The 24,131-nt window shown below is 44.7% G+C and overlaps 1 protein-coding gene across 1 annotated transcript; it reads right to left on the reverse strand.

Moving 5' to 3' along the window:
- Positions 1-22,436, reverse strand: mta3 (metastasis associated 1 family, member 3). Its single transcript, XM_062517760.1, has 19 exons — positions 22,143-22,436; positions 20,166-20,233; positions 18,048-18,141; positions 17,607-17,733; positions 17,074-17,137; positions 16,333-16,450; positions 15,519-15,621; positions 13,923-14,022; positions 13,381-13,569; positions 10,632-10,706; positions 10,404-10,462; positions 10,172-10,293; positions 9,255-9,415; positions 8,620-8,842; positions 5,185-5,277; positions 4,864-5,043; positions 4,731-4,762; positions 4,379-4,500; positions 1-204 (listed from the first exon to the last, which is right to left on the reverse strand). The coding sequence occupies exons 1-19, from the start codon at positions 22,168-22,170 to the stop codon at positions 39-41; spliced, it is 2,124 nt and encodes a 707-aa protein (XP_062373744.1). The 5' UTR covers positions 22,171-22,436; the 3' UTR covers positions 1-38.
- Positions 22,437-24,131: the final 1,695 nt, after the last annotated feature.

Below are 24,131 nucleotides of genomic sequence, written 5' to 3' on the forward strand. Positions count from 1 at the left end.
AGGGGGTCGGAGCAGAGGGTGGCCAGCAGCACTAGAGATCAGTCGTGGATGACGATGGGACCGCGCATCCTCAGGCTGGGGTGAGGGGGGGCCACCACCGGCCCCTGAGGAGGCCCCTGGGAGACCCTGCGCAGGTGGATCTGCTCACACGGCTGCCTACAAGCTTTTCTGAGTTGAGAGCGAGTGAGCAGCCTCCGAGCTTTCCTAGAGGCCAGAGAAAGACAGAGAGAAAAGAATGTGACTGAATGTGCAATCATTTGAAAAGTCACTTAGCTGGTCAAATGCTTTTGTTATCTTATAAGCACATAGACAAACAAGCTATTTAAAAAGCACATTCACAAAATAGCAACAATATTGCTTTTATATATAATACATCTATCCCTTTAGCTAATAGCCAGGGCCAAATGTGAAAATCAGTTGAGAAAAGGGCATTATCCTTACCCTTGTGACTGAGTAAAAGTCAGCCCTGTTATGGTGCGCTTGCCCCAGCGTGTGACAGAGTTTGAGGATGAGATTTTCTAAATGCTTGTTTGGGTTGTTGGTATTCAGACACTGTGTGAGTGGTGGTGTTCAGACACTGCTAAGTCAGCAAGTCTCCTCCAGCTTGTACCCTGCATCAGTGATCTCAATGAAAAGTTTTAGGTTTCATCTCTCTTTCCATTAGCTGCTCCATCAGCTGCACCGTATGGAATACGTGATAAACCAGAGGGCTGCAGAGGAATCTGTCTCAGATTGAAGCCTTTTACTGTGAAGTACTCCCTTCGCTGCAGTGTCCTTCTAAGTCACATTCTGCAAATGGCATACAGTAACAACCTAACTGACAGGGTGCCCATTAATAAAACACTGTTTAATAATGATAATAAATAATAAAAACATATGACTTAGTGAGTTTGTTTTATGCGCTGGTGCAGTGTGCCTTTGCAGTACTTGCTGCAGGGGCTGCAGGGGGATTGATGCCTTTTTATTGTAAAGTACTATTCTGTAGTGATCTTCTAAGTTGTGCAAACAAACTATAGTTTGTGTGTGTGTGTATGCATTTGCATGCTCAACATTGTGTTTGATATTCTAATAGTTTTGTACTCCAGTGGACACTTCATGCCCGTGCGTGCATTATTGAACAGAAAAGTTTGATTCATGTTTATTTCATTTGTACTTTCATTGAGACCTCAAGGATCCAAAGGCACTGAGACCATCAGCTCAGCACACCCACAGACCTGATCAAATAAATGTCTGGGATGTGGTAATAATCTGAGTGATGGACTATGGCTCTAGCCTACATCTCAAACTCATGCAAAATGCAAGAGAAACGAATGAGAAAGTCACGAGCTGGGTTTCAAATGGTCCATTTAACTGATTCATGATTGTGTGTGTGTGTGTGTGTGTGTATGTTTCTCTGTGTGTGTGTGTGCGCGCGTGCGTGCGCGTGTGTGTGTGTGAGAGAGAGAGAGAGAGAGAGCCTGAGAAAGTGTGTGAGTTTTAGTGTAATTGTGTGTGTGTGTGTGTGTGTGTGTGTGTGTGTGTGTGTGTGTGTGTGTGTGTGTGTGTGTGCGTGCGCGCGCATGCATTTGCGCTTGTGTTTGAGAGAGGGTGGGAGAGAGATTAAGAGAATGCAGTTCCAGTGCATTGTCTGACTCTTTTTATCACCATTTTTTTCTGATCTCAAGATAATTAACACACACGCGTGTCTATCAACTCATCACATCACCAATCACGCGTGACAGCTCCAATGGGAGGGAGGCGGGCGGAGACGGGGGGGGGGGGGGGGGGGGGGCGGGGTTGGGGGGGGGATCTATGCTGGAGAAAAATGTGGCGCTCATGATGATTTGTACATTTGTCAGGGCTGCTGAATATTCTAGATGATTCTGCTTGTGTACCAGCACAATAACACATCAATCATGGGCACCCGTGAGCGCTGGGCAGCGCAGGGCCGGCCTGCCTCAGCAGGTTCACGGCTAATCTCAGTGGACCCGTGATGAATGAGACGCCAGCCCCAGTGCCACTCCCACACAATCATTTCCCAGGGATCGAATCATTTCCTGTGCATTTGAGACATACATCTTATGAACGGGGATTTTAGCTTTCTGCAACAACATGGAAGGTGGAAAATGGAACGTTGCTTGCTCGCACGAACGTAATACCCACATACTGAGGTGGAACACAAGCAAGCGTTTTTGGATGTTTCAACAACAGAATTACAATGCACTCATGCATGCATGAAACTGGCATCTCATTAGACTGTGTGAGATATCAGATCATTATTTAACAGGGCCGTTCGCGCGTGAAGAGCTGCCGTTTACGCGGAGCCGCAGCAGCAGGCGGTGCTGGCGCTGGTGCCTGGCGTGGGCTCACCCGTCTCCCGTAGGAGCGCTGGCGGCTCCTCCTGCGCCCTGCCTGCCCTGCCGCCCTCTCCCTGGCCAGGAGGTCGGAGATCAGCCGGCTGTGGCTGCAGGGCGCAGGGGTGGCCGTGACTCACTCTGATGCTCCACTAATAGCCCAGTGGGTGGGTGTGAGCAGGAGGGTGGAGTTCCATTGAAGTCCCAGCTGGGCCTCCCCACCAGCCCTCATATGAGAGCACTAACTCTGCCTGGGCTCTCGCAGAGGCTGGGCTAAGACATCTTGAATATGTGTGGGCAATTTGGCTTTGAATTTTAGCGGAAATTATTAAATAAAATAATTACATTAACTAAATCTATCATGCTGTCTGAGGTCATTCATACAGGAAAATATACTGGCTGAATATCCACAACCAAAATGTAAACAAACTCAGGACTAACATCATATGCTATTCTATGTATCTTTATTTTAGAAAGGGACATTTGGCCTGCATCAACAAGTTGTTCTAAAGATCCCATTTTATGAGGTCTCTTGGGTCTGCATTGTGTGTCTCTCTGAAGCCTGATATTGCTGCTCCCTCTCTGCAACAGACTGCCCGGTGGCAGTAAGGAAGTGATCAACTGTTGGCCCACTCTATTGCTCAGGGGAAAAATGTATCAGGAGGCGATAAGAAATAATCTCCGGTGCCAAGCAGTCATTAAACTTTAATCTGGTTGCAGCAACTCACTGCACATTAAGGACCGGAATCAATGCTTGGCTTTAGGGAATATTATTCTCTGGTGTGATGCTAGATCTCCACAGGTAAGCTAGGTTTGTGTTGGTGAGTGTGTGTGTGTGTGTGTGTGTGTGTGTCTGCGGAGTGTGTGTGTGTGTGGAGTGGACTTACCATGAGCAGGTGTCTAACGGCTGCAGCACTGAAATGAAACAAGCAGCCAGTCATTAGCAGACAGTCACAATGACACGTGACCCATGATGCAGTGGGGCACGGGTGCAGCGGGGACCTCGGAGGGACCCACACACTGCCACAAAGAAAAAGAACAGAGAGGCGTCGTCCATTAGGCTGCTTTGGCACTGCCCACCACTGGACCATGGTCTGTAACCGCGTCCCTTTATGGATGGACGCGTTCAGGTTACAGCGTGGCCTTGAAGTCTCAGCTCTGATTGAGCATCAACATTCAGTTATTGTGTAGGTGGGATTCAAAAAGACTCCCGTGGCTCTGAGCAAATGACGTACCAGGAATGCTGTAATAGCTCAGGTGAAATCACCTGCTACACAATATGCCCTGTGTAATTAACAGGGAAGGAATTCTCACAATGACAAGGCACGATATGTAGAAATATATCAAAACAATTGTGTATAAATGGCATGATTATGTGCAACTGGATATGTGTGTGAGCATTTGTGTGTGCTTTTGTCTTTTTCCAGCCTTAAGTTACCTGTGGAGCATTCATCACAGAACAAAATGGCCAATTATGCTAAAGACAGCTGAGGATGTAGGAAAATAGGGAACTGAACCTCCGTGAACCAACAGGGATCTTAAATACATTTGCAATAGTGCTTGGGCAATATATGGAAATTACAGAAACACTACACTCTGTCATTGCAACACTATTGTGTGGGCAGTATCAAAATACGAGACAGACAGACAGACAGACAGACATCTGTCTATCACTGTTAACCAGGGAGATATCTATCAATGTTAACCAGGGGGCAAGAGCCCCCTTCTGTCATTTGTGTCTGTCTTGATTTATTGTTGTGTGTTAAATTGGATCGAGGCCTTCGTGATTGGATTGAAACAGTCAGAATTCATGATGTTTGTGGGAGGCCATGTGTGTCTGGCCAGAGATGTCTGGGTCTGTTGTCTCTGGGCACAAAGTTAGGTATTGTCTCTCCACAAACTGGCCTTGGGTCAGTTAGCTTTGGCGTGGTCTAGTTCTCATTGGACAGGCACTGACACAAGTGGCCGCAGAGACGGGAGTGAATGTGTGCTGCGATGCGACGGTGAGAAGAACGTGCAGGTGAGACATGACCCAGCAAACCTACCTGGTCTCCCGGGAAACGAGAAAGAAGCTGTCGTCAGGGGCGTCAATCCAATTAGGCCGGCGCTTACGCAGCATCATGCTGCTAGCACGCATGTTTGACCCGCTGCTGCTCTTCCCATTATGCTGAGAGAGGGGGATAGAGGGAGAGAGGGAGAGAGAGAGAGAGAGAGAGGGAGGGAGGGAGAGAGAGATAAAGAGCTGAGAATCAGATTCAAACACTATCATTTGCTTTTTTTACCAGTTAATAATTTAGCATAATCAATTTATCTATCCATCTATCTATCTATTTATCTATACTGTATATATAACACTCCTATCATATACTGTCCATATATATAAATAATTAAGCTTACCAGAACAGGTCCCACAATGTGTCCTGGGTTATCTATTAGAGCAGAAATGCAACATTAGCCATATGTTAGCCATATATGAGTATATGTGTGTGACGTAACGCATAGGGAAGAGGAGAGGACAGGATCAGCTGACCTTGCGCTGCGGAGGCTCCTCTCCTCTCGGCCTCTGCGCGGCTGTGGTGCTGGTAGCTGCGCTTGCCCAGCATGCTGAGTGAGCCGTGGCTGGGCAGGGAGGAGAGCAGGCGGCGCGGGGGCTGCACCTGCAGGCTGGGGGTCCTCGGGGGCCTCAGCCCGTGGGGGGCTGGACGGGACTCTGACGTAAACAAACAAAGCACACACACACACACACACCCCCACGCATCACTTTCACATGAACCAAACCGAGCAGCCCCAGCCCCCACCTGTAGGGGGCGATGTGGAGTGTGTGGTATGGCATGCAGGACAGCGCACTCACCCAGGAACTGCAGCACGCTGGTCAGGGTGCTTCTGGGTGTGGGTCTGACTCGCACCGGCCTGCCTCCAGTCCCCTCCGACGCTCTGATCATATCTACACATCAGAATGCAGTGGCACGGTGAACAACTCTCTCTCTCTCTCTCATGCACTCTCGCTCTCCCTCCTCCCCCTCTCCCCCTCGGCTGATTTAACCAGTCAGCTTGATGAAGGGGCCTGCGATACTCCAGCCTCTAGTTATTGATGGATGGTGAGTTTGCCCAGACAGATGCTCACAGAGGCTGCGCACTCACAGGAGGAAAAAAAACCTCCTTCACCGTAATCAACTCCCTCCGTCAGCTCTCTGAGCACCCAACTGATGTCTGACAACATTAACATTTCATGAGGTGTTCGCAGGGTGACACAGGCACAACACACACTCAGTCTCGTGTCTGAGACAACGTGTTTGAGCAACATTTGGATCACTGAATATGCATGACAGGTTTCTATTTCTACGAGTGAGATTTATTCAAGATGACTGCCGCTCGTCAGTTCTTAGACAAGTGATTTAGGATGGTTCAAAGGTAAGTGATTTAGGATGGTCTGAGTGAGCTCTCTATTCACAACAGCTGCTCTCATCTACTAGTCTGTGCCTTACAGCTGACAGGCCACTTAGATGCCTTCACTTTTATATGTAAACAGTCCTGAGTTACATTTTACAAACAAGCCATTTGCATATACTTTGGAGACAATCACAGCCAGAGAGTTGGCGTAAGTCACTGGGTTTTATGTTGCAGTTTCAATACTATTTGATGTACAACAATGAACTGCGCAGACGTTCCCAGCTGTAGGCTGCAATACAAATGAGCTTTAGCAGAACAGAGGATTGCAGTGGCAGCAATTCTCAGAAGTGGTGGTGAGATTCAATAACTGTGTCTTTTGGCAGCAAAGGTGCTGAGTGGCTCTAGGTCTCCGTCGTGGCAGAAACCAATAGCAATCGGAGTGGTGCTCGAGGGGGCAGCAGGATTCAGCCGGACAGGCTGCGCCTCGCAGGAGTGCTGGTCATTAGCTGGGAACTGGACAAGTGAAGCACCAGTAGTTTGGTCTGTCAAGGAGACAGGCTCCAGCACAGCAGAGAAGGCCATGGAACTAACAGCACTAAAGCTCATGGGCATGCTGTGGGTGAGTGAGTGGTTGCAAGAAATACCCACAATACATACAAGCATACACACACACACGAACGCACAATGAGACACACGTACAATTCATCATACATAGGCACACACACACACACACACACACAGAAATATATATATATATACACACTGATGTTGACTGCAACTAAAGAGTGTTGATGGCGGGGATGGGGATGGGTGGAGGCCATGCTGATCTCCTGTTTGAGAAGATACACACTGTTGTGGTGGTGGACAACTGATGGACACACAGGACACATGAACACTACAAGGACGCGCAGAGGATGCTTTCAGCCATGGTTTTATTGGGAGTCGGTTTTTTTTGCTTTTGTTGTCGTTTTGTCTCTTTTTTTCTTTTTGGGTGTTGCTCAGAAAACCTTCTCTGTCATTCCTTCTCAGGGGCACACACACATGCACACACACAAAAAAGTTCAAAGTCAAACGGAGGAGAGAAAAAGAGAGAGAGAGAGAGAGAGCAACGGAGGACAAAAAATAAAACGGAGAGCATGCCACTGGGTCTTTGTGCTGTGGGGCAGAGGAGACAGCACACTCCTGGAGTGGGCGGAGGCATTCACGGGACAAACACGGGCGTGAGACAGGCACAAAACAGGCAGGGAGAGAGGGAGGGAGAGATGGAGGGGAGCTGGAGAGAAACAATGTGGAATGGGGGAGCAATGCAAGAACACACATGAGATGGAGGGCGTGTTGTGAGTGTTGATGTGTATAGGAGGGGGCAGCTTCTCTTATCTTTGACAGAATTCTCTCCTGACAGAGAATCTCATCACCTCAGACTAATTGGTGCCTTTTTTCTGCTAAGGTAGAAAACCACTGAGGTTTAGCCTGTGGATAGTTTCTGTTCAAGGAAAGGAATAGCAAACTTAGCAGTAATGGAGGAGCCTTTATGATCTTAGCCACCTCATGCTTTGGTTAACCAGCTAGGGGAGCGTCTCTCTCTTAAATCAGACCATCCCACTACCCCTCCAGCATACAAAAGCCCTGATTAGTTCTCCCCTACACTAAATCAGCAGATGACAGTTAGTCGATACGAAACTGGATTCTCCGATGTTGCTGTTCATATATACACTAACAAATGAAGTGCTCGATGGATGTTTGAGATTCTGGGCCCTGGGGATGCTGCAGAAGACAGGTAGCCCCCTACTGATTGCACAAATCGCTGACCTCACGCAATCTCTTCCCTACTGTGAGCTCATTAAGGCCAATAGGATTATTACTATATACGATCTCCAGAGGCAGGATGCTCACACAGCTAACAAAACAAACCTCATCACAGCTCAACTACCTTTTCTTCTCATGACTACAAGCCATATTCTGGATCACCACCACACCACTAACACAACAGTCCCTGCACATGTTCCAACAGTGCTTTGGTACACTTCAAACTGTACTCAACTTCTTAGTTCAACTACTTCATACAGGTTCAACACTAGCACCCTGCCAAATCACCCTCTATACACTAAGAGCTAAGTGATTGCCAGCACTAGCTTAATCGCGCACACACACACATACACGCTTATCATACAGAACAGGGCTATATGCCAGGTCTGCAGTCATAGGTTATTGATGTTTAAGCTGTCGGCCTAACCACTAGTAAAACAAAAATAAAATTGTCTCTAATTTTAAAAACAGCACTTTATAATAAATTGATTATGATGTGCAGCTTTCGTAGGCAAAATACATTCATCAATCTGGATTTGGGTTTGTAAGTGTAAGGTTCTCGCTATGATATAGTCAGGTGTAACCACGAGTCGTGGCTTCAGCAAGGTGATGTTCTGGTGCATGTTTCAAAAATGTGTATGTGCACGTTCCTTTACTCGGGAGTCTAAAAAGGATGTGCTTGTGTTTAACCCTTTGTAGTGCACTGTCTGTCATATTTACAATAAGACATTTATGACAAATGGAAACTTATCACGGGACAAAGAAACGTAAACAAAAGAAACAAAGAAGCCGAACAGAACAAAAGATGATGAAACGCTTGTGTGATGGAGGACAGGCAGTCTTTATTGGAAACGGAGGGAGTGGGGGAAGAATACAAAAAATGAAATAATAATATAATAACAATAATAATAATAAAAAGAGCAAGAGACAGAGGGGGGATGAGGGAGGAATGGCAGCGCGATGTGGTGGCCGTGCATGAGTGTGTGTCTGTCTGTCTGTCTGTCTGTGAAGTGTGTGCGTGTGTGCATGTATCTGCGTGTGGGTCGGTGAGTGTGTGAGGACTGAAGTTAGGAATTTAAAGAGCTCTTACACTCCGCCTTTATGGCGCCACAGTTAATGGGCACAAAGGGGCGGCGCGCGGCGCGGCGCAGCCGGATGAGGTCACGGCACATGTGACGCGCCAGCTTGGTGAGGCGTGTGGCCTGCAGCAGGAAGGCCTGTTTGGTCTTCATGGAGGACTTGGGGCTGCCGCTGTTGCGCACCGGCACCATGTGGGAGGACTGCCGCATGCCGTGACTGCGAGACCGAGGTTCCTGGAGGGACACCAAGAAGAAAAGAGGAGGAAGAGAAGAGGAGAGAGAGAGAGAGAGAGAGAGAGGGGGGCAGGAGAATGGGAAACAGAAAAGAAAGGAAGAGGATAATAGTGTTAACATTCTTCAGGAACAGTCGCTTTTTCAAACTGACTGCATGCTGTAGCTACATAGCCTCTTTCTGCTTCTCTGCTCTCTTCATCAGAGCTGTTTCTCCCACACTGACTGCCTGGCCATCCCATCAACCTATCTCTGTTGGCATGGCAACACATCTGCCTCATGTACATTCTGTGACTGCTCTCTCTCAGCGCTCCATTATTCGGAGATGGAGGCACTAGGGTGGTGTGCGTGAAGAGATTGGTGTGTGTGTGTGTGTGTGCGCGCGTGCTCTTACGGTGGATGTGTGTGCTCTTACGGTGGTGGCTGTGGGGCTCGGAGGCGTTCTCTCCTCTGCTCCTTCTGCTCTGCTTGGCATCTTCAGGCCGCCGTACTTTTTCCAGTACATCCAGCAGGCCACGCACAGGCGACACTGCATGTTGGGGGGGCCCCATGAGTACCACTGTGGGGACTGGATGGCTGCAGAGGGACAGAGGAAACGGGGTCAGAAACACAGACAAAGGAATGAGGTGTGTGCGTGTTAGTAGAGGGGGAAAAATCAATTCGGTTCAGTATCATGATATTTTGTGCAAGCAATTATATATCGATATAGCTCAAAGTATCGCAATACTTAATAATCTATTTTATTTTTTATTTGAGTCAAATTTACTCTGGGTTTACTCGGATAACATTAAATTAGCTTATTACGCTCACAAGGTGGTGCTTGTTGTGGCTTTTTGTTGTGCATTCAATGGCAATTTGAAATAAAAAATGGCTTCACAACGCTCCGTCTTCTTTCACATAAGTGTGGGTGTATTTCGGCTCTCAACAAAATGCAAATACTAAGGACCTTGACTGCACCATGCCATGCCAAAGTGTGATGAACAGTAGTATTTTCCTTATTTTTTGGAATGCCTTCGATTAATATGGGAGACGTGAATAACAATATATCCCAAAATCTAATCGCAATACTTGTTGTATCGCAATAATATTGTATCGCAAATGCAAATATCGCAACAGTATCGAATCGCCACATTTTTGCTAATTCCCACCCCTAGTGTGTGTATGTGTGTGTGCAATGTGCGTGTGTTCATAACGGTATGTATGTTAAGATAGAAGAGTAAAATGTAGTGAGTGAGTGAGTGAGTGTGTGTATGTGTGTATGTGTGTATGTGTGTATGTGTGTGTGTGTGTGTGTGTGTGTGTGTGTGCGCGTGAGCATGAGGAGTTCCTCACCAAAGCAGCTTTCGCAGGCGCGGCCAGCCCCTGAGGGAGGGAAGGTTCCTGGAGCGGCGGCCCCGTTCATGGTGGCCATCTTGCCGTTACTCAGCGAGATCTGGTTGGGATTGGGCTTATTACTGCAACACAGACAGGGGGAAGAGAAGAGAGTCTTCACTGAGCACATCATGCATCGCACACAATGATAGCACATGGTGATGGAGCCGCAGGTTAGTCTAGACACACTCACTATGTTGGGATGTAAACCTGCTTCAGTTTGCTCTCGGCTTCTGCTGCTTTCAAACGTTTCTGGAGAGAACGGAGAGAAAGACAGAGACGGAGAGAGAGAGAGAGAGAGAGAGAGAGAGAGAGAGAGAGAGAGAGAGAGAGAGAATCAGCTAAGTCTACATGGGGAAAAAGCTCTTCAAGCATTCAGGTCTGGTAAGGTGAGTATCTCTAGCCCTCTAGTGAGCCTTACCTGTTGAACGTATCTGTCTGTGGTCTTCCACATGTAGTAATACTCAATGATGCTGGTAAGAGACTTCCACGGGAGCTGGCAAGCCAAAAGGAATGGATATTAGTGGTAAATCAACAAGCTTTCTCCTGCGTTGATGCACTCCTGCATAGATTCTGCTCAAAGATTGCAGCGCTCCGTTTCTAGAATATTCATGAACATTATACACCAGGTGCTCCATGTGATATATGTGCACAGGTGTCGTCTCCATACACACACACACACACACACACGCACACACCTGGAGGCGTCTCTCCCACTGCATAATTCAGTGTGCGTGTGCGGTGGGTTCTACTTTTATGGACGTCAGTGTAGGTGTAGTGGTGTGATCACTCTATTGAGCTCTGCATTCCTCAATGAAACCTGCTGCTTCACACGGAGGTCAAGGGTTCCTATTGCATTCGCTCGCACTAACAAACCACCAACATTATAATCAAACTGTATTATCAATCAATTCGTGTTATTAAATACCAGCGTTTGTAATTTATTTAGCCTAATTAATCAAGTGCACTTTACTCCCAAGATTCCAGAGAAAGCATTCATGCTCATTCCTCAGCAGTGTTGATTATGGCAATGATTTTTTCACAAGCCTTCCAAAAAGCTCAGAAAAAGAGCATAAAACAGCTTCAGCCTGCTCAAATGCAGCTGCTAGAATTCTTAGGGAAACCAAAGCGACTAACCACATTACATTAATACTTGAGTCCGTGCACCGGCTTGCAGTAAATCACAGAGCTGACTTTAAAGAACTGCGTCTTCTTTATAAATCACTAAATGGGCCAGAGCTAACATACCTCTCAGATATGTTTCAGCAATACCCAGCTGCTAGACCTCTCTTTTCACAGGAGAGAAATGTTTTGGTAATACCCACAGACGGCACTAATGACTGTGCAGTGCATTTTCGCTGCAGTGCTGCTTCCTGATTGCGTATCAAAGATGCAAGAAAGAACTGTAGCCAATTTCAACTTCAGACTGAGAACCCAAATGCTTTTTATTACCTTTTCTATTACCTGGTCTAATGCACTCTTCCTTTTAATCTGTTCATTTCAACTGTTGTAATGTAATTTACCTTTTTAATCTTTTTTTATCGCTTGCCTTTATACTCTCTTATTATCAGCTCATGTGGAGAGCACTTTGAATTACCAATATACAAATAGTTCTGCACAAATACGTGTTCTTGCCTTGGGCTGCTTAAAGCAACACCATGTAGTTTTTCAACCTTTATCATTTCTAAGACCCTTGTGATGGTACATCGATTTACAATAGGTTGAATGACACGTCTGCCATGGCCTGACGGTGTCTATCGCTTTTACTGGCACTGTGGAACTTTGGGGTTCAGGTACGAACCAAAGAACTACAAAATTCGACTGCTTTACGGCATAGGATACATGTCCCCCACCACTTCCTGAAATTCAGTGCGAGCCCAATAGCGTGTATGTTGAATAGACAGTTGATGGCCGAAGCAGCAACGAAACCGAAAGTGTCATGATACAAGTGTAAACTTTGTAGGCTACAGCCTGATGTTGAAGTAGATTTATGACGAAGCCACTTTTAGCCTATATTAGGACAAAAAACAGTCAGTAGCCTGTCTAAACAGGGTGTAGGCCTACACGTTTAGTAGGGGCTATACATTTTTGAAAGTAAATCAAGATTAGACAGAAATAATATTTTAGGCTAACTAACCTAGTGACTGAGTCATGTTATGTCCTACTTTTCTGGTGAAAGTGTCTTGCCACAGGCTATAATGCAAATCGACTTTTCTACTTTGCAGATTGCTTCATATTATAATATTGACCATATAGCCTATGCCATTACCATAGGCCTACAAACAATTGAATTATATTCATTCTGTAAGTATAATGACGCTGCCTTATAAACATGAGCTACGCGATCTTTTGGCGTTTGAAAAAAATAAAACCCATGAAATTATATTCATATGATGATATGCTGAAATGTATGCTATCTGGAATATACATTTCACACGCAGCGCAGGCAGTCCAAGTTTGCCCAAGACGTGGGAACTCCTGCAGAATTCGGCTCGTCAACAAATGCATGTGTATCCTAGCTCTATCATCTAGTGTCATGCTGCCAAACAAACTGCTCGGGAGCTGGTTATGCGTGCTAGTTATAGCTCAACGTGTAAATCTACCGTCTATAGGCTACTGACCAAACAATTATCTTGAAAAACAAAGTTATCACGCGTAAGATTCTGTCATCATATTACAAGAGCTCTGCCTCTCCAAACATTTTGGGCTTGCAAATATATGCCACTATGGACGTGAATACCATAGCATACAATATCTGGTGACCATCGATTTTTTTTTTATGTTATAGAGACACTAAAAATGACCACCCTAGATTAGTCTACGCTATTGCTCATAAATATCGTAATCGTTTTTTTTTTTAACTAAGTAATTGACCAACAATGACCAACATTATCCCAATACCAAGAACGTTCACAGACCTGAGCTGAAAGCCTAGTTTTACAAATGTATCACATAACTGGTATCATAGTACCACATCATTTAATATTTAATGTGCAGCCTCAATATGTCTAGCCTATATTGTACGCTATGTCTAACTTGCTTCTGGTGTAACCGTGACAGATTTTACGACATAAGTAGAAGAAATTACCATTTCCCAACTGTAGGGGGACCCCGAGAGCAAAACTTCCATGGTGTTGCTTAAAGAGGTCACTGATAACTCCTGTACTCACAAAGTCTTGCCGGATGTCGTTGAAGTCCTTGCCGTACTTCTCGAGCGCCTCCTCGAACAGGTTGGCCTCTGAGGAGCTCCACTCCTCCATCTCGTCGCGGCACAGCACCGGCCCCCCCTGGGGCACCAGCACGCTCAGGGCGCTCGACAGGTCGTAGTTGTGCCGGTGCAGCGTGTCCATGGCGTGGAACTGCAAAGGCCACAGGAGCACCACATCAGATCAGAGAGCGCTCCAGCAAGATGGGTAGAAGGGGGGAGGGGTATTACAAAGAAAGAAAAGTAAAGTGGCAGGTTGTGAGGGGAGATAGATGTGAGTACAAATGGAGATGAAATGGAGGATTGGATTCCAAGATAAGGAGAGAAGGGTTGAATACAATCGAGGCACCACTTAGGACACCACTTTGTGATGGAAAGAGAGAAAAGGTCCAGAGAGAGACCAGAAGAGGACAGGCAGTAGGGTAGAGTGACACCTCAGAGAGCTGGAGAGGGCAGAGGAGAGCAGAGCTTGTGGACGAGGAGGACGTGCACTAAGAGTGGGCGTACCAGTGTGATGTCTCGCGAGGCGGCCGCTGCGCTCATGTGTAAGCTGGGCTGTCTGACGGAGCTGCTGCAGTCCAGGGCCCGCGCGAACGTGCCCACCGCCCTGCAATCACATGACCACCATCAGCATCACACATGACCACCATCAGCATCACACATGACCACCATCAGCACACACGACCACCATCAGCATCACACGACCACCATCAGCATCACCATCAGCATCACACACGACCACCATCAGCATCGCACATGACCACCATCAGCATCGCACACGACCACCATCAGCATCACACAAGACCACCATCAGCATCACACAAGACCACCATCAGCATCACACACGACCACCATCAGCATCACACACGACCACCATCAGCATCACACACGACCACCATCAGCATCACACATGACCACCATCAGCATCACAGAGCCTTAAATTCAAGCTCTGTGTCCACGGAGAGTAACATAATTAACTACACTACAGTATCTAAGAACGGACTCAGTAGATGCCCCATTGGGGTCCCATGTAAAGGTAAACTAGGCCCAGAAGGATAGTAGAGTGAGGATGGTTCTGTCACACAGCATCTGGAGTTCTTCTGCTCAAGATACCCTGACAGGTTTTGACTGAACACTCCTCATTACAATCAGGCTCCTGGGCAGGAAAAAACACCTTCAAGGCCACTGCGCTATTTTAGCTAGGCGAGAAACAAACTGTATCAATACATTGGCCTAATAGCAAAGGATGCATTGCATCGACGTGACTCATACACACTGAGACAGGCCTGTTTATTTCCACCTCAGTTACAACATGTTCTCCGTGTTAAAAAACAAACACTTACTCCATCATTGGTGTGGAATGATTTGGGGGTTCTTTGTAAGCATTGCTTATTAGCTTACCTCCACAGTAGAACTACTTCAGATGGAAGTTTTTGATTTTAACACGCAGCTATGGACTTAATTGCTGTGTAAATAGCTTGGGCTCAGCTGACACTGCCATCAAATTGTGACTTTCCAGAACCATCCAATGATTAAATTAGTCCACCTAATGAGTCTATCTGTAACAAAGTTAGCCCTCGCAAATATTAATATGTTATTAAAAGGCCATCAACGCTATCTACATAGCAACCGGCAGTGAATTAAAGTTTTTATTTGATGTAGCAATAGGGCTGAATGTTAAAGTATTTAAATAGCCTACAGGAACAGTAGGACATATTCCAAATAGGCTACTTTTAATCAAGCCAACTAATTGCGGCTCCTAATTGCACAATATGTAAGACAAATGGCACTTCTACTGCAACATGAGTCTAAACCGTTTAAATTCTAAAATGCATATAGCAAAGGTTTTAGGAGGGAAAAAGAGACACAATTACTCTTCTTTGTGTAGCCTACCACAGTCCACCTTCATGGTTTGTTTATTGTGTAAACTATGACTATGACTTACTAATAAAATGTTAAATTATATCGTTGGTGTAAAGAATAGGTATTGTTATAGAATCGTCATTCACACCCCTAGATTTAGCTACGGGCGAGTAGCACCATAAGCCAAGGGAGGGACGTAAGGTACACAGTACAGGTTAAAAGGTGAAAGGTGAAAGGTACCGAGCCACCACCAGGAATTGGTCGATCTGCTTGTTGGTCAGCGGGCACTCTGGGTCCCACATCTGCTCCTCCAGCTTGGACTGGTCTCGGTCATCAATGAGACCTGCAGGGAGACATGAGGAGAGGGAACTCTCATACACTTGCATGTGTGCATAAACGCGTCACAGGTATACCTAAATGCTAGTGCAGCCATACATTTCTACATAACACACAAACCATAATAGACTATCGACTCAATCTGGGACTCAACCATTGATGTATTCTGAATCTAAGACTAGCAGGACATAGGACTGCAACATCTCCTGAGGGCTGGAATGATGGTGGAATTTCTCACTGTGTGTGCTGGGGACTGCTCGCTATAGTTTATTTAAGGTTCAATTTGGCACAACCTGCTGAGTGTGTGGGACTCTGGTCACACCTCCAGGCACCTCTGATAAATTCAGCTCATTTAAGATTCTCTCTTTCTCTCTCTCACACACACACACACACACACACACACACACACACACACACACACACACACACACACACACACACACACACACACACACACACACACCCCAGGCACAGGTGTCCACTCCACTGATGAAATCATTAGTCTCCCCTTACAACCACTTCCACCAGCTCACTTCTAAACAGCACTCAAACACCCACCCTCCCAACTCTCCCCATTGAGGCCAAGAAGGAGAACCGCCACAGACCTTTTGTGTACATAATGGATACAGGTGTGTTTGAATGTCAGAGATTGGCATGTCAAAAATGTGTGTGTAGGGTGTGAGCGCGTGTGTGTAGACTGGAGTTTGTGTTTACTAACCCTCTTGCATCATGTCAGGGACATCTGCTTGAAAGCGTGGCCCTACGCGAATTTCCCCTTTGTCGGCCAGCAGCGTTTTCTGTGTGGGATCGTACACCAGCGAGTAGAAGAATGTATCCTGGAAGAGATGGTAGGTCGTTTTTTAAAAGCCAGTTAACAAATGTTTTTCTGTCACCTATCCATAACACACCTACACTCCCAGAGATATTCCACTGAAATATATCTCACATCTCAAACCACTTGAATGTTATTGAGATCATTAGAATTTTCGAGTTGTGAGAAAAGATTCAGCTAGTTACTAACACTAGTCATGAATACTTTAGCCCACAGGTAATTTAAAGGTTGCAGAGATGGGTACAATGATGCATCATATATCACAATGAACACAATCTATAACATGTGATGCAGCAGCCTGGCCTAGCAGTGACCTCTACAAAATGAAAAGATCATTGAGTAATAAGGATAAGTGCACTAGCAAAGGACCTTGGAATGTCAACATCAGCTACTTTGATAATGGACAGGTATGACAACTGATCAACATGAGTCCCAGAAATGCCTACCAAATGCCAAACTACAATGGTCTCCTGTTTTAAATGTCCTCACAGTTTTCAAAGGGAGAGCATTACAGCATGAGAGTCAAGTCAGTGAGTGAGAGAAAGGGTTGCGTCAGAGCCCTGAACTGAAAATCCACAGATATTTCTGCAAGAATGGAGTGTAGATGCAGGATATTCTGGTTTGTACCTCTTTTTCCAGATAGGACAACACCGACTCCGTCTCATTAAGAAGCGCAACACTGCACTTCCCCCTGCCACACAACAAGAGAACAATCACACACTGAATGCTTTTACACACACACACTAACACATTTACAGACAGGCGCACACATGCGCACACACACACACACACACACACACACACACACACACTTGCTACACCATTTTGGCATGGACACTTTACTCATTTCGATCCTTTTAAAAGGCTCAAGTTGGGGAAAATGAGATTAGGTGAGATAATTGGCAAGGTGTATATGCAAGATGTGTTCTTGAGCAAGACAATATTGTATCTTGTCTGGAGAGAGGGGAGGTAATGAGGACAGGATGACACCACATTTTCAACACAAGATCGACTCAAACATTAAATACACAGCAAATGATTCAGTATTACCTCTATTTGTGACTAGGTATTTGGAAACCATGTGAAGGTGGGCGGCAGGGTGTGTGTGTGTGTGTGTGTGTGTGTGTGTGTGTGTGTGTGTGTGTGTGTGTGTGTCTTACCGTATGTGTGTGGCTGGGAGGGATTCATACTGGCGTGACAAGAAAAGCTCTCTGTGGCGGAGCTGGTGCTTTTGTTTCTCTGACAGCTCAGGTTCTGATGGGCTATCTCTCTCTTCCTCCAGGTCCTCTGCAGGCACAACCACACACACGTTACTATTACACTATCGTCATCACAAATATGTCTCGGAGTTCACCTGAGGACAACACAGCACTGAAAGATATATGATAATGTACTTGTATGGTCCAACCAAATGGGCACATCCTCAGAAACATTTCCAATCATACACTTACACTCAGTAGGATGACACTAGGAATTGAACTGAAGTGATTTAGTATCGTAAAGTGTTGTTATAAGAACAACAGCACATGAGAGCCCAATGGTTAAAAGTCTGTCCACAGCCACAGGACCCTTAGCTCCCCCAGTCCATCTCCCACACGTACTCGCATGCTTGTCTGCCAGCTGGATCAGGCTGTGTGAGATGTCTCTCCTCCTGTAGAAACACACCACCTTGGCCTCCACATTTCCGCTCGCCGTCTGCCAGAGACATGAGAGACACTTTCAGGACACTCGCTCACTCTGGGACAAGAAAGGAGCCCTGTTATCCCTCGTCACATCCACTCACTTACAGATTGCGCTCTGTTATTACGGCATGCAAGCAAAGATTTCCCGTCTGGATAAATTTGTTTAGATTGCGGGTCTTGCCACATTCCACATTCCATACACTTACATCAATGTACACATCAGCAGAACAGAGAAGCGTTTCTGCTGCCACTCATCTGTGGTCAGCTTCACGCTTCACATACACACACAAAAAACACATTAAGAAAACACAAGTGTTCAGATGGTGGAATTAGCCAGATATAACAGTCAAGGAGTCTTCAGTGTACTTCAAAAATCATTTTCTTTTTTTTACAGTTTTCAATCATCCACAGCATTATTCCCACAAGCAACATAATATTTTGGTTTGTGTATAAATAGTTGTGCCACTGCTCAGATGACAGGTTCTCGCTCAAAAACTGAATATGACAAAAATAGAACAATTGCATAACAATTCAATTACTGCTCTTTTAAAATATTCTGTACTGTATAGCTGCAACTGTGATACACAAACTACTATGTGGACAATATAGTATGTTGAACTGGAGATGATCAAAGCATCTTGAGTGTATTCAATCTTTTCAGGCCAAGAAAATTAATTATTGTCTAATTATCTGAGGTCACACAACACAGCATCATAACATCAGAAATACTCAAAATGGTAGAGAACAGCTACATCCAACACAACTAATTAATAATCTTGTCTCTCCTCTGTGGGCAGGCTGGCATGCAGCTGGTGTAAGAGTAGTAGCACAAAGGTCTATGAATACTACGATGTGACAGACAATGACAGCAATCAGTCATAATGCATCAGTCTAGGGTAAGACAAGCCAGCAGGTACGTGCCAAATTCAAAGAGGACTCAAAGTCACGAGACTAAACATATACTTCCTGGGGAACTGTGACATGACACCACTGAACTGACCACATCAACACGTGACGCTATTCTCTCCCCAATCGAACCCCTTTTCATCCAAGTGAGTTAAACACACTTCTCCTTCATGGGACACCCATAATACTGCTGAAACCCTAGGGCTGAACAGACAATCATCCATTGGTTTGCGTGAATCAGTATTCATGTTGTCCCTGACATTTTCAGCTACTAGTTGTCTAGGTGTTGTCTGCTCGGTCAAGATGGCCAGTGCAGAAGCCGTCCATTTACAAGCTCCTACAACAGTGACCATTTTAACATATACCAACAGAAAGGGACTAACCTTCATGTCTATTTGGAGAAAGGTTTGTGAGAGACGCTCAAAAATAATTACTGTATTACGTGTGCTGAAAATACAACAGATCCACAGTATCTGGACTCTTGGGAGAAAGAGCAAGACATCTTTGGTCGAGACCTATCCCAACCTCAGAACACACCGAGGTGGTCCTCCACTCCAAGAAACACACTATTCCAGATTCAAAAACAAAATCACAGCCATTGAAAGAAGAAAAAGTCTTGGCATCTTAGTGTCCAAACAATAGATCCCCATCTCACCTGATTCAGAAACATGATACGTGCACTGGGAGCTTTGCCAAAAGTAGTTATGAATAATGCTTAAGTGATTCTGATTTCCATTCTAAAACCAAGTTTCTTTCGTCCTTGCGTTGCATAGGTTAAGACATGTCATCATTAATACTGTAGATTAATTTTAATTCATATTTTAGTAGACCTACAGTAAAGCCAGATCTGATCTTTAGGAGTGTGGTAATGAAACTATAGACCTGCACATTTATTTCCAGATATTAGGCTACATTTCCTATGTAAATGTAATCAGTTAAAATAATGGCTGCTTATTTTCCCATGTGGACTGAAACCTGCAACACAGGAAATTACTGGCTTTATTGTTGCAGAGGGACAAAAGAAATGTATGCTGTAGCCTTTAGGCCTGATTGTAAATGAGCCTTCTCACAGGGCAACTGTTAGGTGTGATGCCATGCCAGGATCCCCATTCAGCCCACATGTTACAGTACCTTATTCAGCTCCTCTATTCTTCTGATCAGGTACGGGTTGCTCGACGAATTCTCAAAGAAGACATAATCTGAAACAACAAGCATGTCAAGCAAATGGAACAGACGGGGTCAGGCCAATTAAATATGACAGCAGATGAGCACGAACATCAACATGCACTTAAGCATCTAAACATAGGCCTATTGGAGGAGCTGGCTGGATCCGGTTTTAAATTAGTCTGCACACGGATCTATACAAACAAGTGACAAGACTCATGAGATACCTGTTACAGAGACTGGAAAATCACATCAGTTAAGAGCATTTGCCATCTAATCTACAGCATACCGTGCATATAGCCAAGCAATAAGTTTAGGTTACAGAAAAAAGACAAGAATTAGACCAGCACACAACTCCAGGAGATAATGAGAACAGTGTGATGTTCTTTGTTACCAGAAGTCAATGTTAGGTGATGTGAAGTACAATTAAATTCATCTCAAAGCATAATCACAATAAGAGCCCTGTGGCAAGGCCTGGACTACAATCTGCTTGCAGATCTTGTAACACATAAGCACTTTAGTAATCAAAGCTAAGCAGCACAAATTGACATTCAGTGAATTATGTAGAAAATAAACTTTTCACTTGTGTATACCTGACCAAGTGCACAACACATATTGGATTGGGGTGGTTGTTCTTTGATCTCTTATGGGACACTCTATAGTCTATACAAATGGCTATACTTGATGCCAAAGAAGTGCAAGCACAATGCATGCTTTCCTTGGAGAACCTACTAGGAAGGCCCGTTTCTATCAAGTTGTTGGGTTTGTTTGTTGTTTTGTTTGAATGTCTGTCTTTGTACAAAACAGCATAAATGAAGTTCTTAGAAATACACAGGAAGGTGTTTCACCAATGTCCCAGTTACATTAAATAAAAATACAAAACATGATTTACACACTGGGCGAGCGCTGAGAAGTGTGCCTTCAGCTTCAAACCAGAAGAGAAAGACGTTTATCGGTATGGATCACGTGACCAACATTCCGATACTTTGTAGCAGAGAATTGTATAAATAGCGATACTGTTACACAGTTTAAACACAACATAGCAAACAAAGGAAACAACGCACACCTAGTAGCACTCGCGTCATCTGCTGTTACTGTCGAATTACCGGATGTTTGTTTACATGGGCCTAGTGCATCACACTGTTTCAAAGCTGATGGGGAGACAATCATATTCCTTTCCATTGCCACGGTGCAACGACGCCATGAAACAATGTCAGATGCCGTGGCACAGACGGCTAATATAGCCATTGCTTAACTTAGCTGGCTAATTGCGCGGCTTGTTGGTGGCGAGCACGAACGTATTGTTCTTAGACACAGGCATTCGCAATCGCGCAGAAAATGTTAAAATGCAGTCCACCATTAATCGCTGATGCCCTTCTGACTACGATTTAAAAATCTACCGTTTCGTTATTTGCAATTATAAGCATACACGCTAAACTAGCATTGATAGCCAACAAGCCAAATGAGCTGGCTAGCTGGCTAACTAACTTCAAATGTGTACTTTCAGTCCGTATCCAATGAAAAGGCTACTTATCCAAATATTCCTCGAGGACAACATATCTACACTGTTAAAATATAAATAATCTTCAGTGCACATACCCAGTTGTCAACTACCTGAGTGATGATTTACTGAGGCGCATTACTACAAATGCAATGCAACGTTAGCATTTTAAAGGTTAATGTTATGGTCTTGCAACAATGCTAACTCGACACCTAGTAGATTGCTTGCTTGCTAGCTAGCTAGTGCTGCTAAAACAGAGGCCTGACCCAAATTCGAATCCAAAATATTTCTAAATCACGCCGCTCATTCAGTCTAACTGCGTGAGTCATGCAGTAGCCTACATGTAAACAATCTTAAAACTGGATTGTTGCATAATGTCAGCAAAACAATTGTTTTCGTGCTGGTAATTTTTACGTGTCATTAAAAACACAGACTTAACATACCTCCGACCCGGTACATGTTGGCCGCCATTTCTGCCCTCTTGGAGTGTTAAAAACCAAATCATAAACAAAATGTTCAAAATAAATACATTAATCAACGATTTAAAAGTCCACCCTCTTATACATTCATCCACCAAAATGAAATGTAGGTAAGGCGGGGGTGAATGAGAGGCGGATTAGCCTATCTTTAGAGGAGCCCCCCTCCCAAGATTCACAGTACAATACAGTAACACGCGAAAAAGCCTCCGATATCAGCCCAGAACGGCTTCCTGGTGCGGGAGAGAGAGAGAGGAGGAGAGGAGAGGCGAGGGGTGGGAGGGAAAGAGCAGAGAGGAGTTCGCGACGATGGAAAGACTAATCGTTGTTCAGAGTAGGCTAATGTGGAATGAAAACATGGCTCAGTCGGTGATTTGTCAAGAACATTTTCTTTTGCATTTGAGTCTCGATGTAGCCTACAAGAACAATGGCCACCTGGACTTCCTAGATTGAGAGACTAGGAAAAATAGTTGTCCCTAACCCAATTTGACCACCCCACATATTAATTAGGTGCATTGTAGCCTACAATTAAACGATTTTGGTAAACCAACTTGGCAACCTTGCCCATGAATTTATTGAGAGAAAAACCGAGAGAGGTTCTGTCTGGCTATAAGCTCGTGGAAGTGCATTCTTCTCACTCTTTTTTTATTGGCAGATTAACCTAAGCCATCCTATAGACTACACCAAAATACTTTGACAAGATTTGGGAAAGAATCTGGGAAGATTGAAGTCTTTTGAGTAGCTTTATGGCATTAGTTAAAAGACCCCAACCTTTCAAGAATATTTCCCAAATCTTGTCAAAGTCATTATTGATTGTTGTAGGGCCTATCACCCCTGTCAATAGTTGACATGGCCCTGATAAATGCACTGTTTACACAACAAGGTGTATGGCATCATGCACTCCAAGCCAAACTAGGCCTAGATGTTTTCACATTGGTCTCATTTCAGCTTGTCTGCCTTGCTCTTCTCCCCCCGTCACACGCACGCACGCACGCACGCGCACACACGCACACACACACACACACACACACACGCCATTTTCAGTCTTGAAAGTGAAACTGGAATCAACTATTCTAGCCTACTTTAATATATGTGTCCACTTTTAGCACACATAGCCTACCCGATACAGCTTGTTTGGTCTTCACTGCACTTAGAGTGTCTCAGCATCATGGCATGGAACATTCAACATCCTTCAACAAGTTCTGAACTGGTAGCCTATACCTCATTTTGTGCCCCATTTATCTAGCTGAACCTATCTATAGCCTGTTCAGACAGTGAGCATCCAATAGCCACAGTATCCACACTTTATAGGCTTACAAATTCATCAGAAAATACATTTCAATTCAAATTGGTATTTAAAATAAATAAAACCCATGCCTCATTTATCGTGTCAGAGTCTTGGATAGTAGGAGAATGTGTTCCTTTATCAAAGATTTTATCAGTGTTTTGTTTTCTACTATTTTTTATACATGTAAATGTTGAATGTATATATTTATAATGACAGGTAAATGGTCTTATGATCACTGTATTAGAGATTGATTCATAAATGCACATAATCCTAAAGCTAGTGGGTGCTCAGATGAGCAACGTCAACCTTATATGTGACCAAACATGGCTTTCTTGCACTGAAATGACCCTTCCATCTGTATGTAAATTCTTTATAGGATACTTATAAATGGCTGTAAAGTGCAAACAGTCAGAGGCATCTTAATATTGTCTTCCAAATGTACTGTATTATTACCATTCACAATGTATCATAAATTTTATGCCGTCTCTAGGGTGTTTTGGTGTCTAGACAGCACGCAAGAGACACAAGAGACCTGACCTGCAAGGTTAGACATGTTCATGATCGGTAACATACAATAACTCCTATCATCACATAACATTATTGGGTATCTCTTTAAGAACTTGCTAGTGGTCTAGATCTAGTTTTTGCTGTTCATGTCTGAGATTTGA

This window comes from Sardina pilchardus, chromosome 17, assembly GCF_963854185.1.
Source record: "Sardina pilchardus chromosome 17, fSarPil1.1, whole genome shotgun sequence".
In the NCBI taxonomy this organism is placed as follows: Eukaryota; Metazoa; Chordata; class Actinopteri; order Clupeiformes; family Clupeidae; genus Sardina; species Sardina pilchardus.

Coding starts and splice junctions, on each gene's coding strand:
- mta3 (XM_062517760.1), bottom strand. CDS start 22,170: ATGGCGGCCAACATGTACCGGGTCGGAG. Junction 15,622..16,332: donor CCCTGACATGATGCAAGAGG/GTTAGTAAACAC, acceptor GTCTCCCTGCAG/GTCTCATTGATGACCGAGAC. Junction 4,763..4,863: donor AGGAGCCTCCGCAGCGCAAG/GTCAGCTGATCC, acceptor CTGCTCTAATAG/ATAACCCAGGACACATTGTG.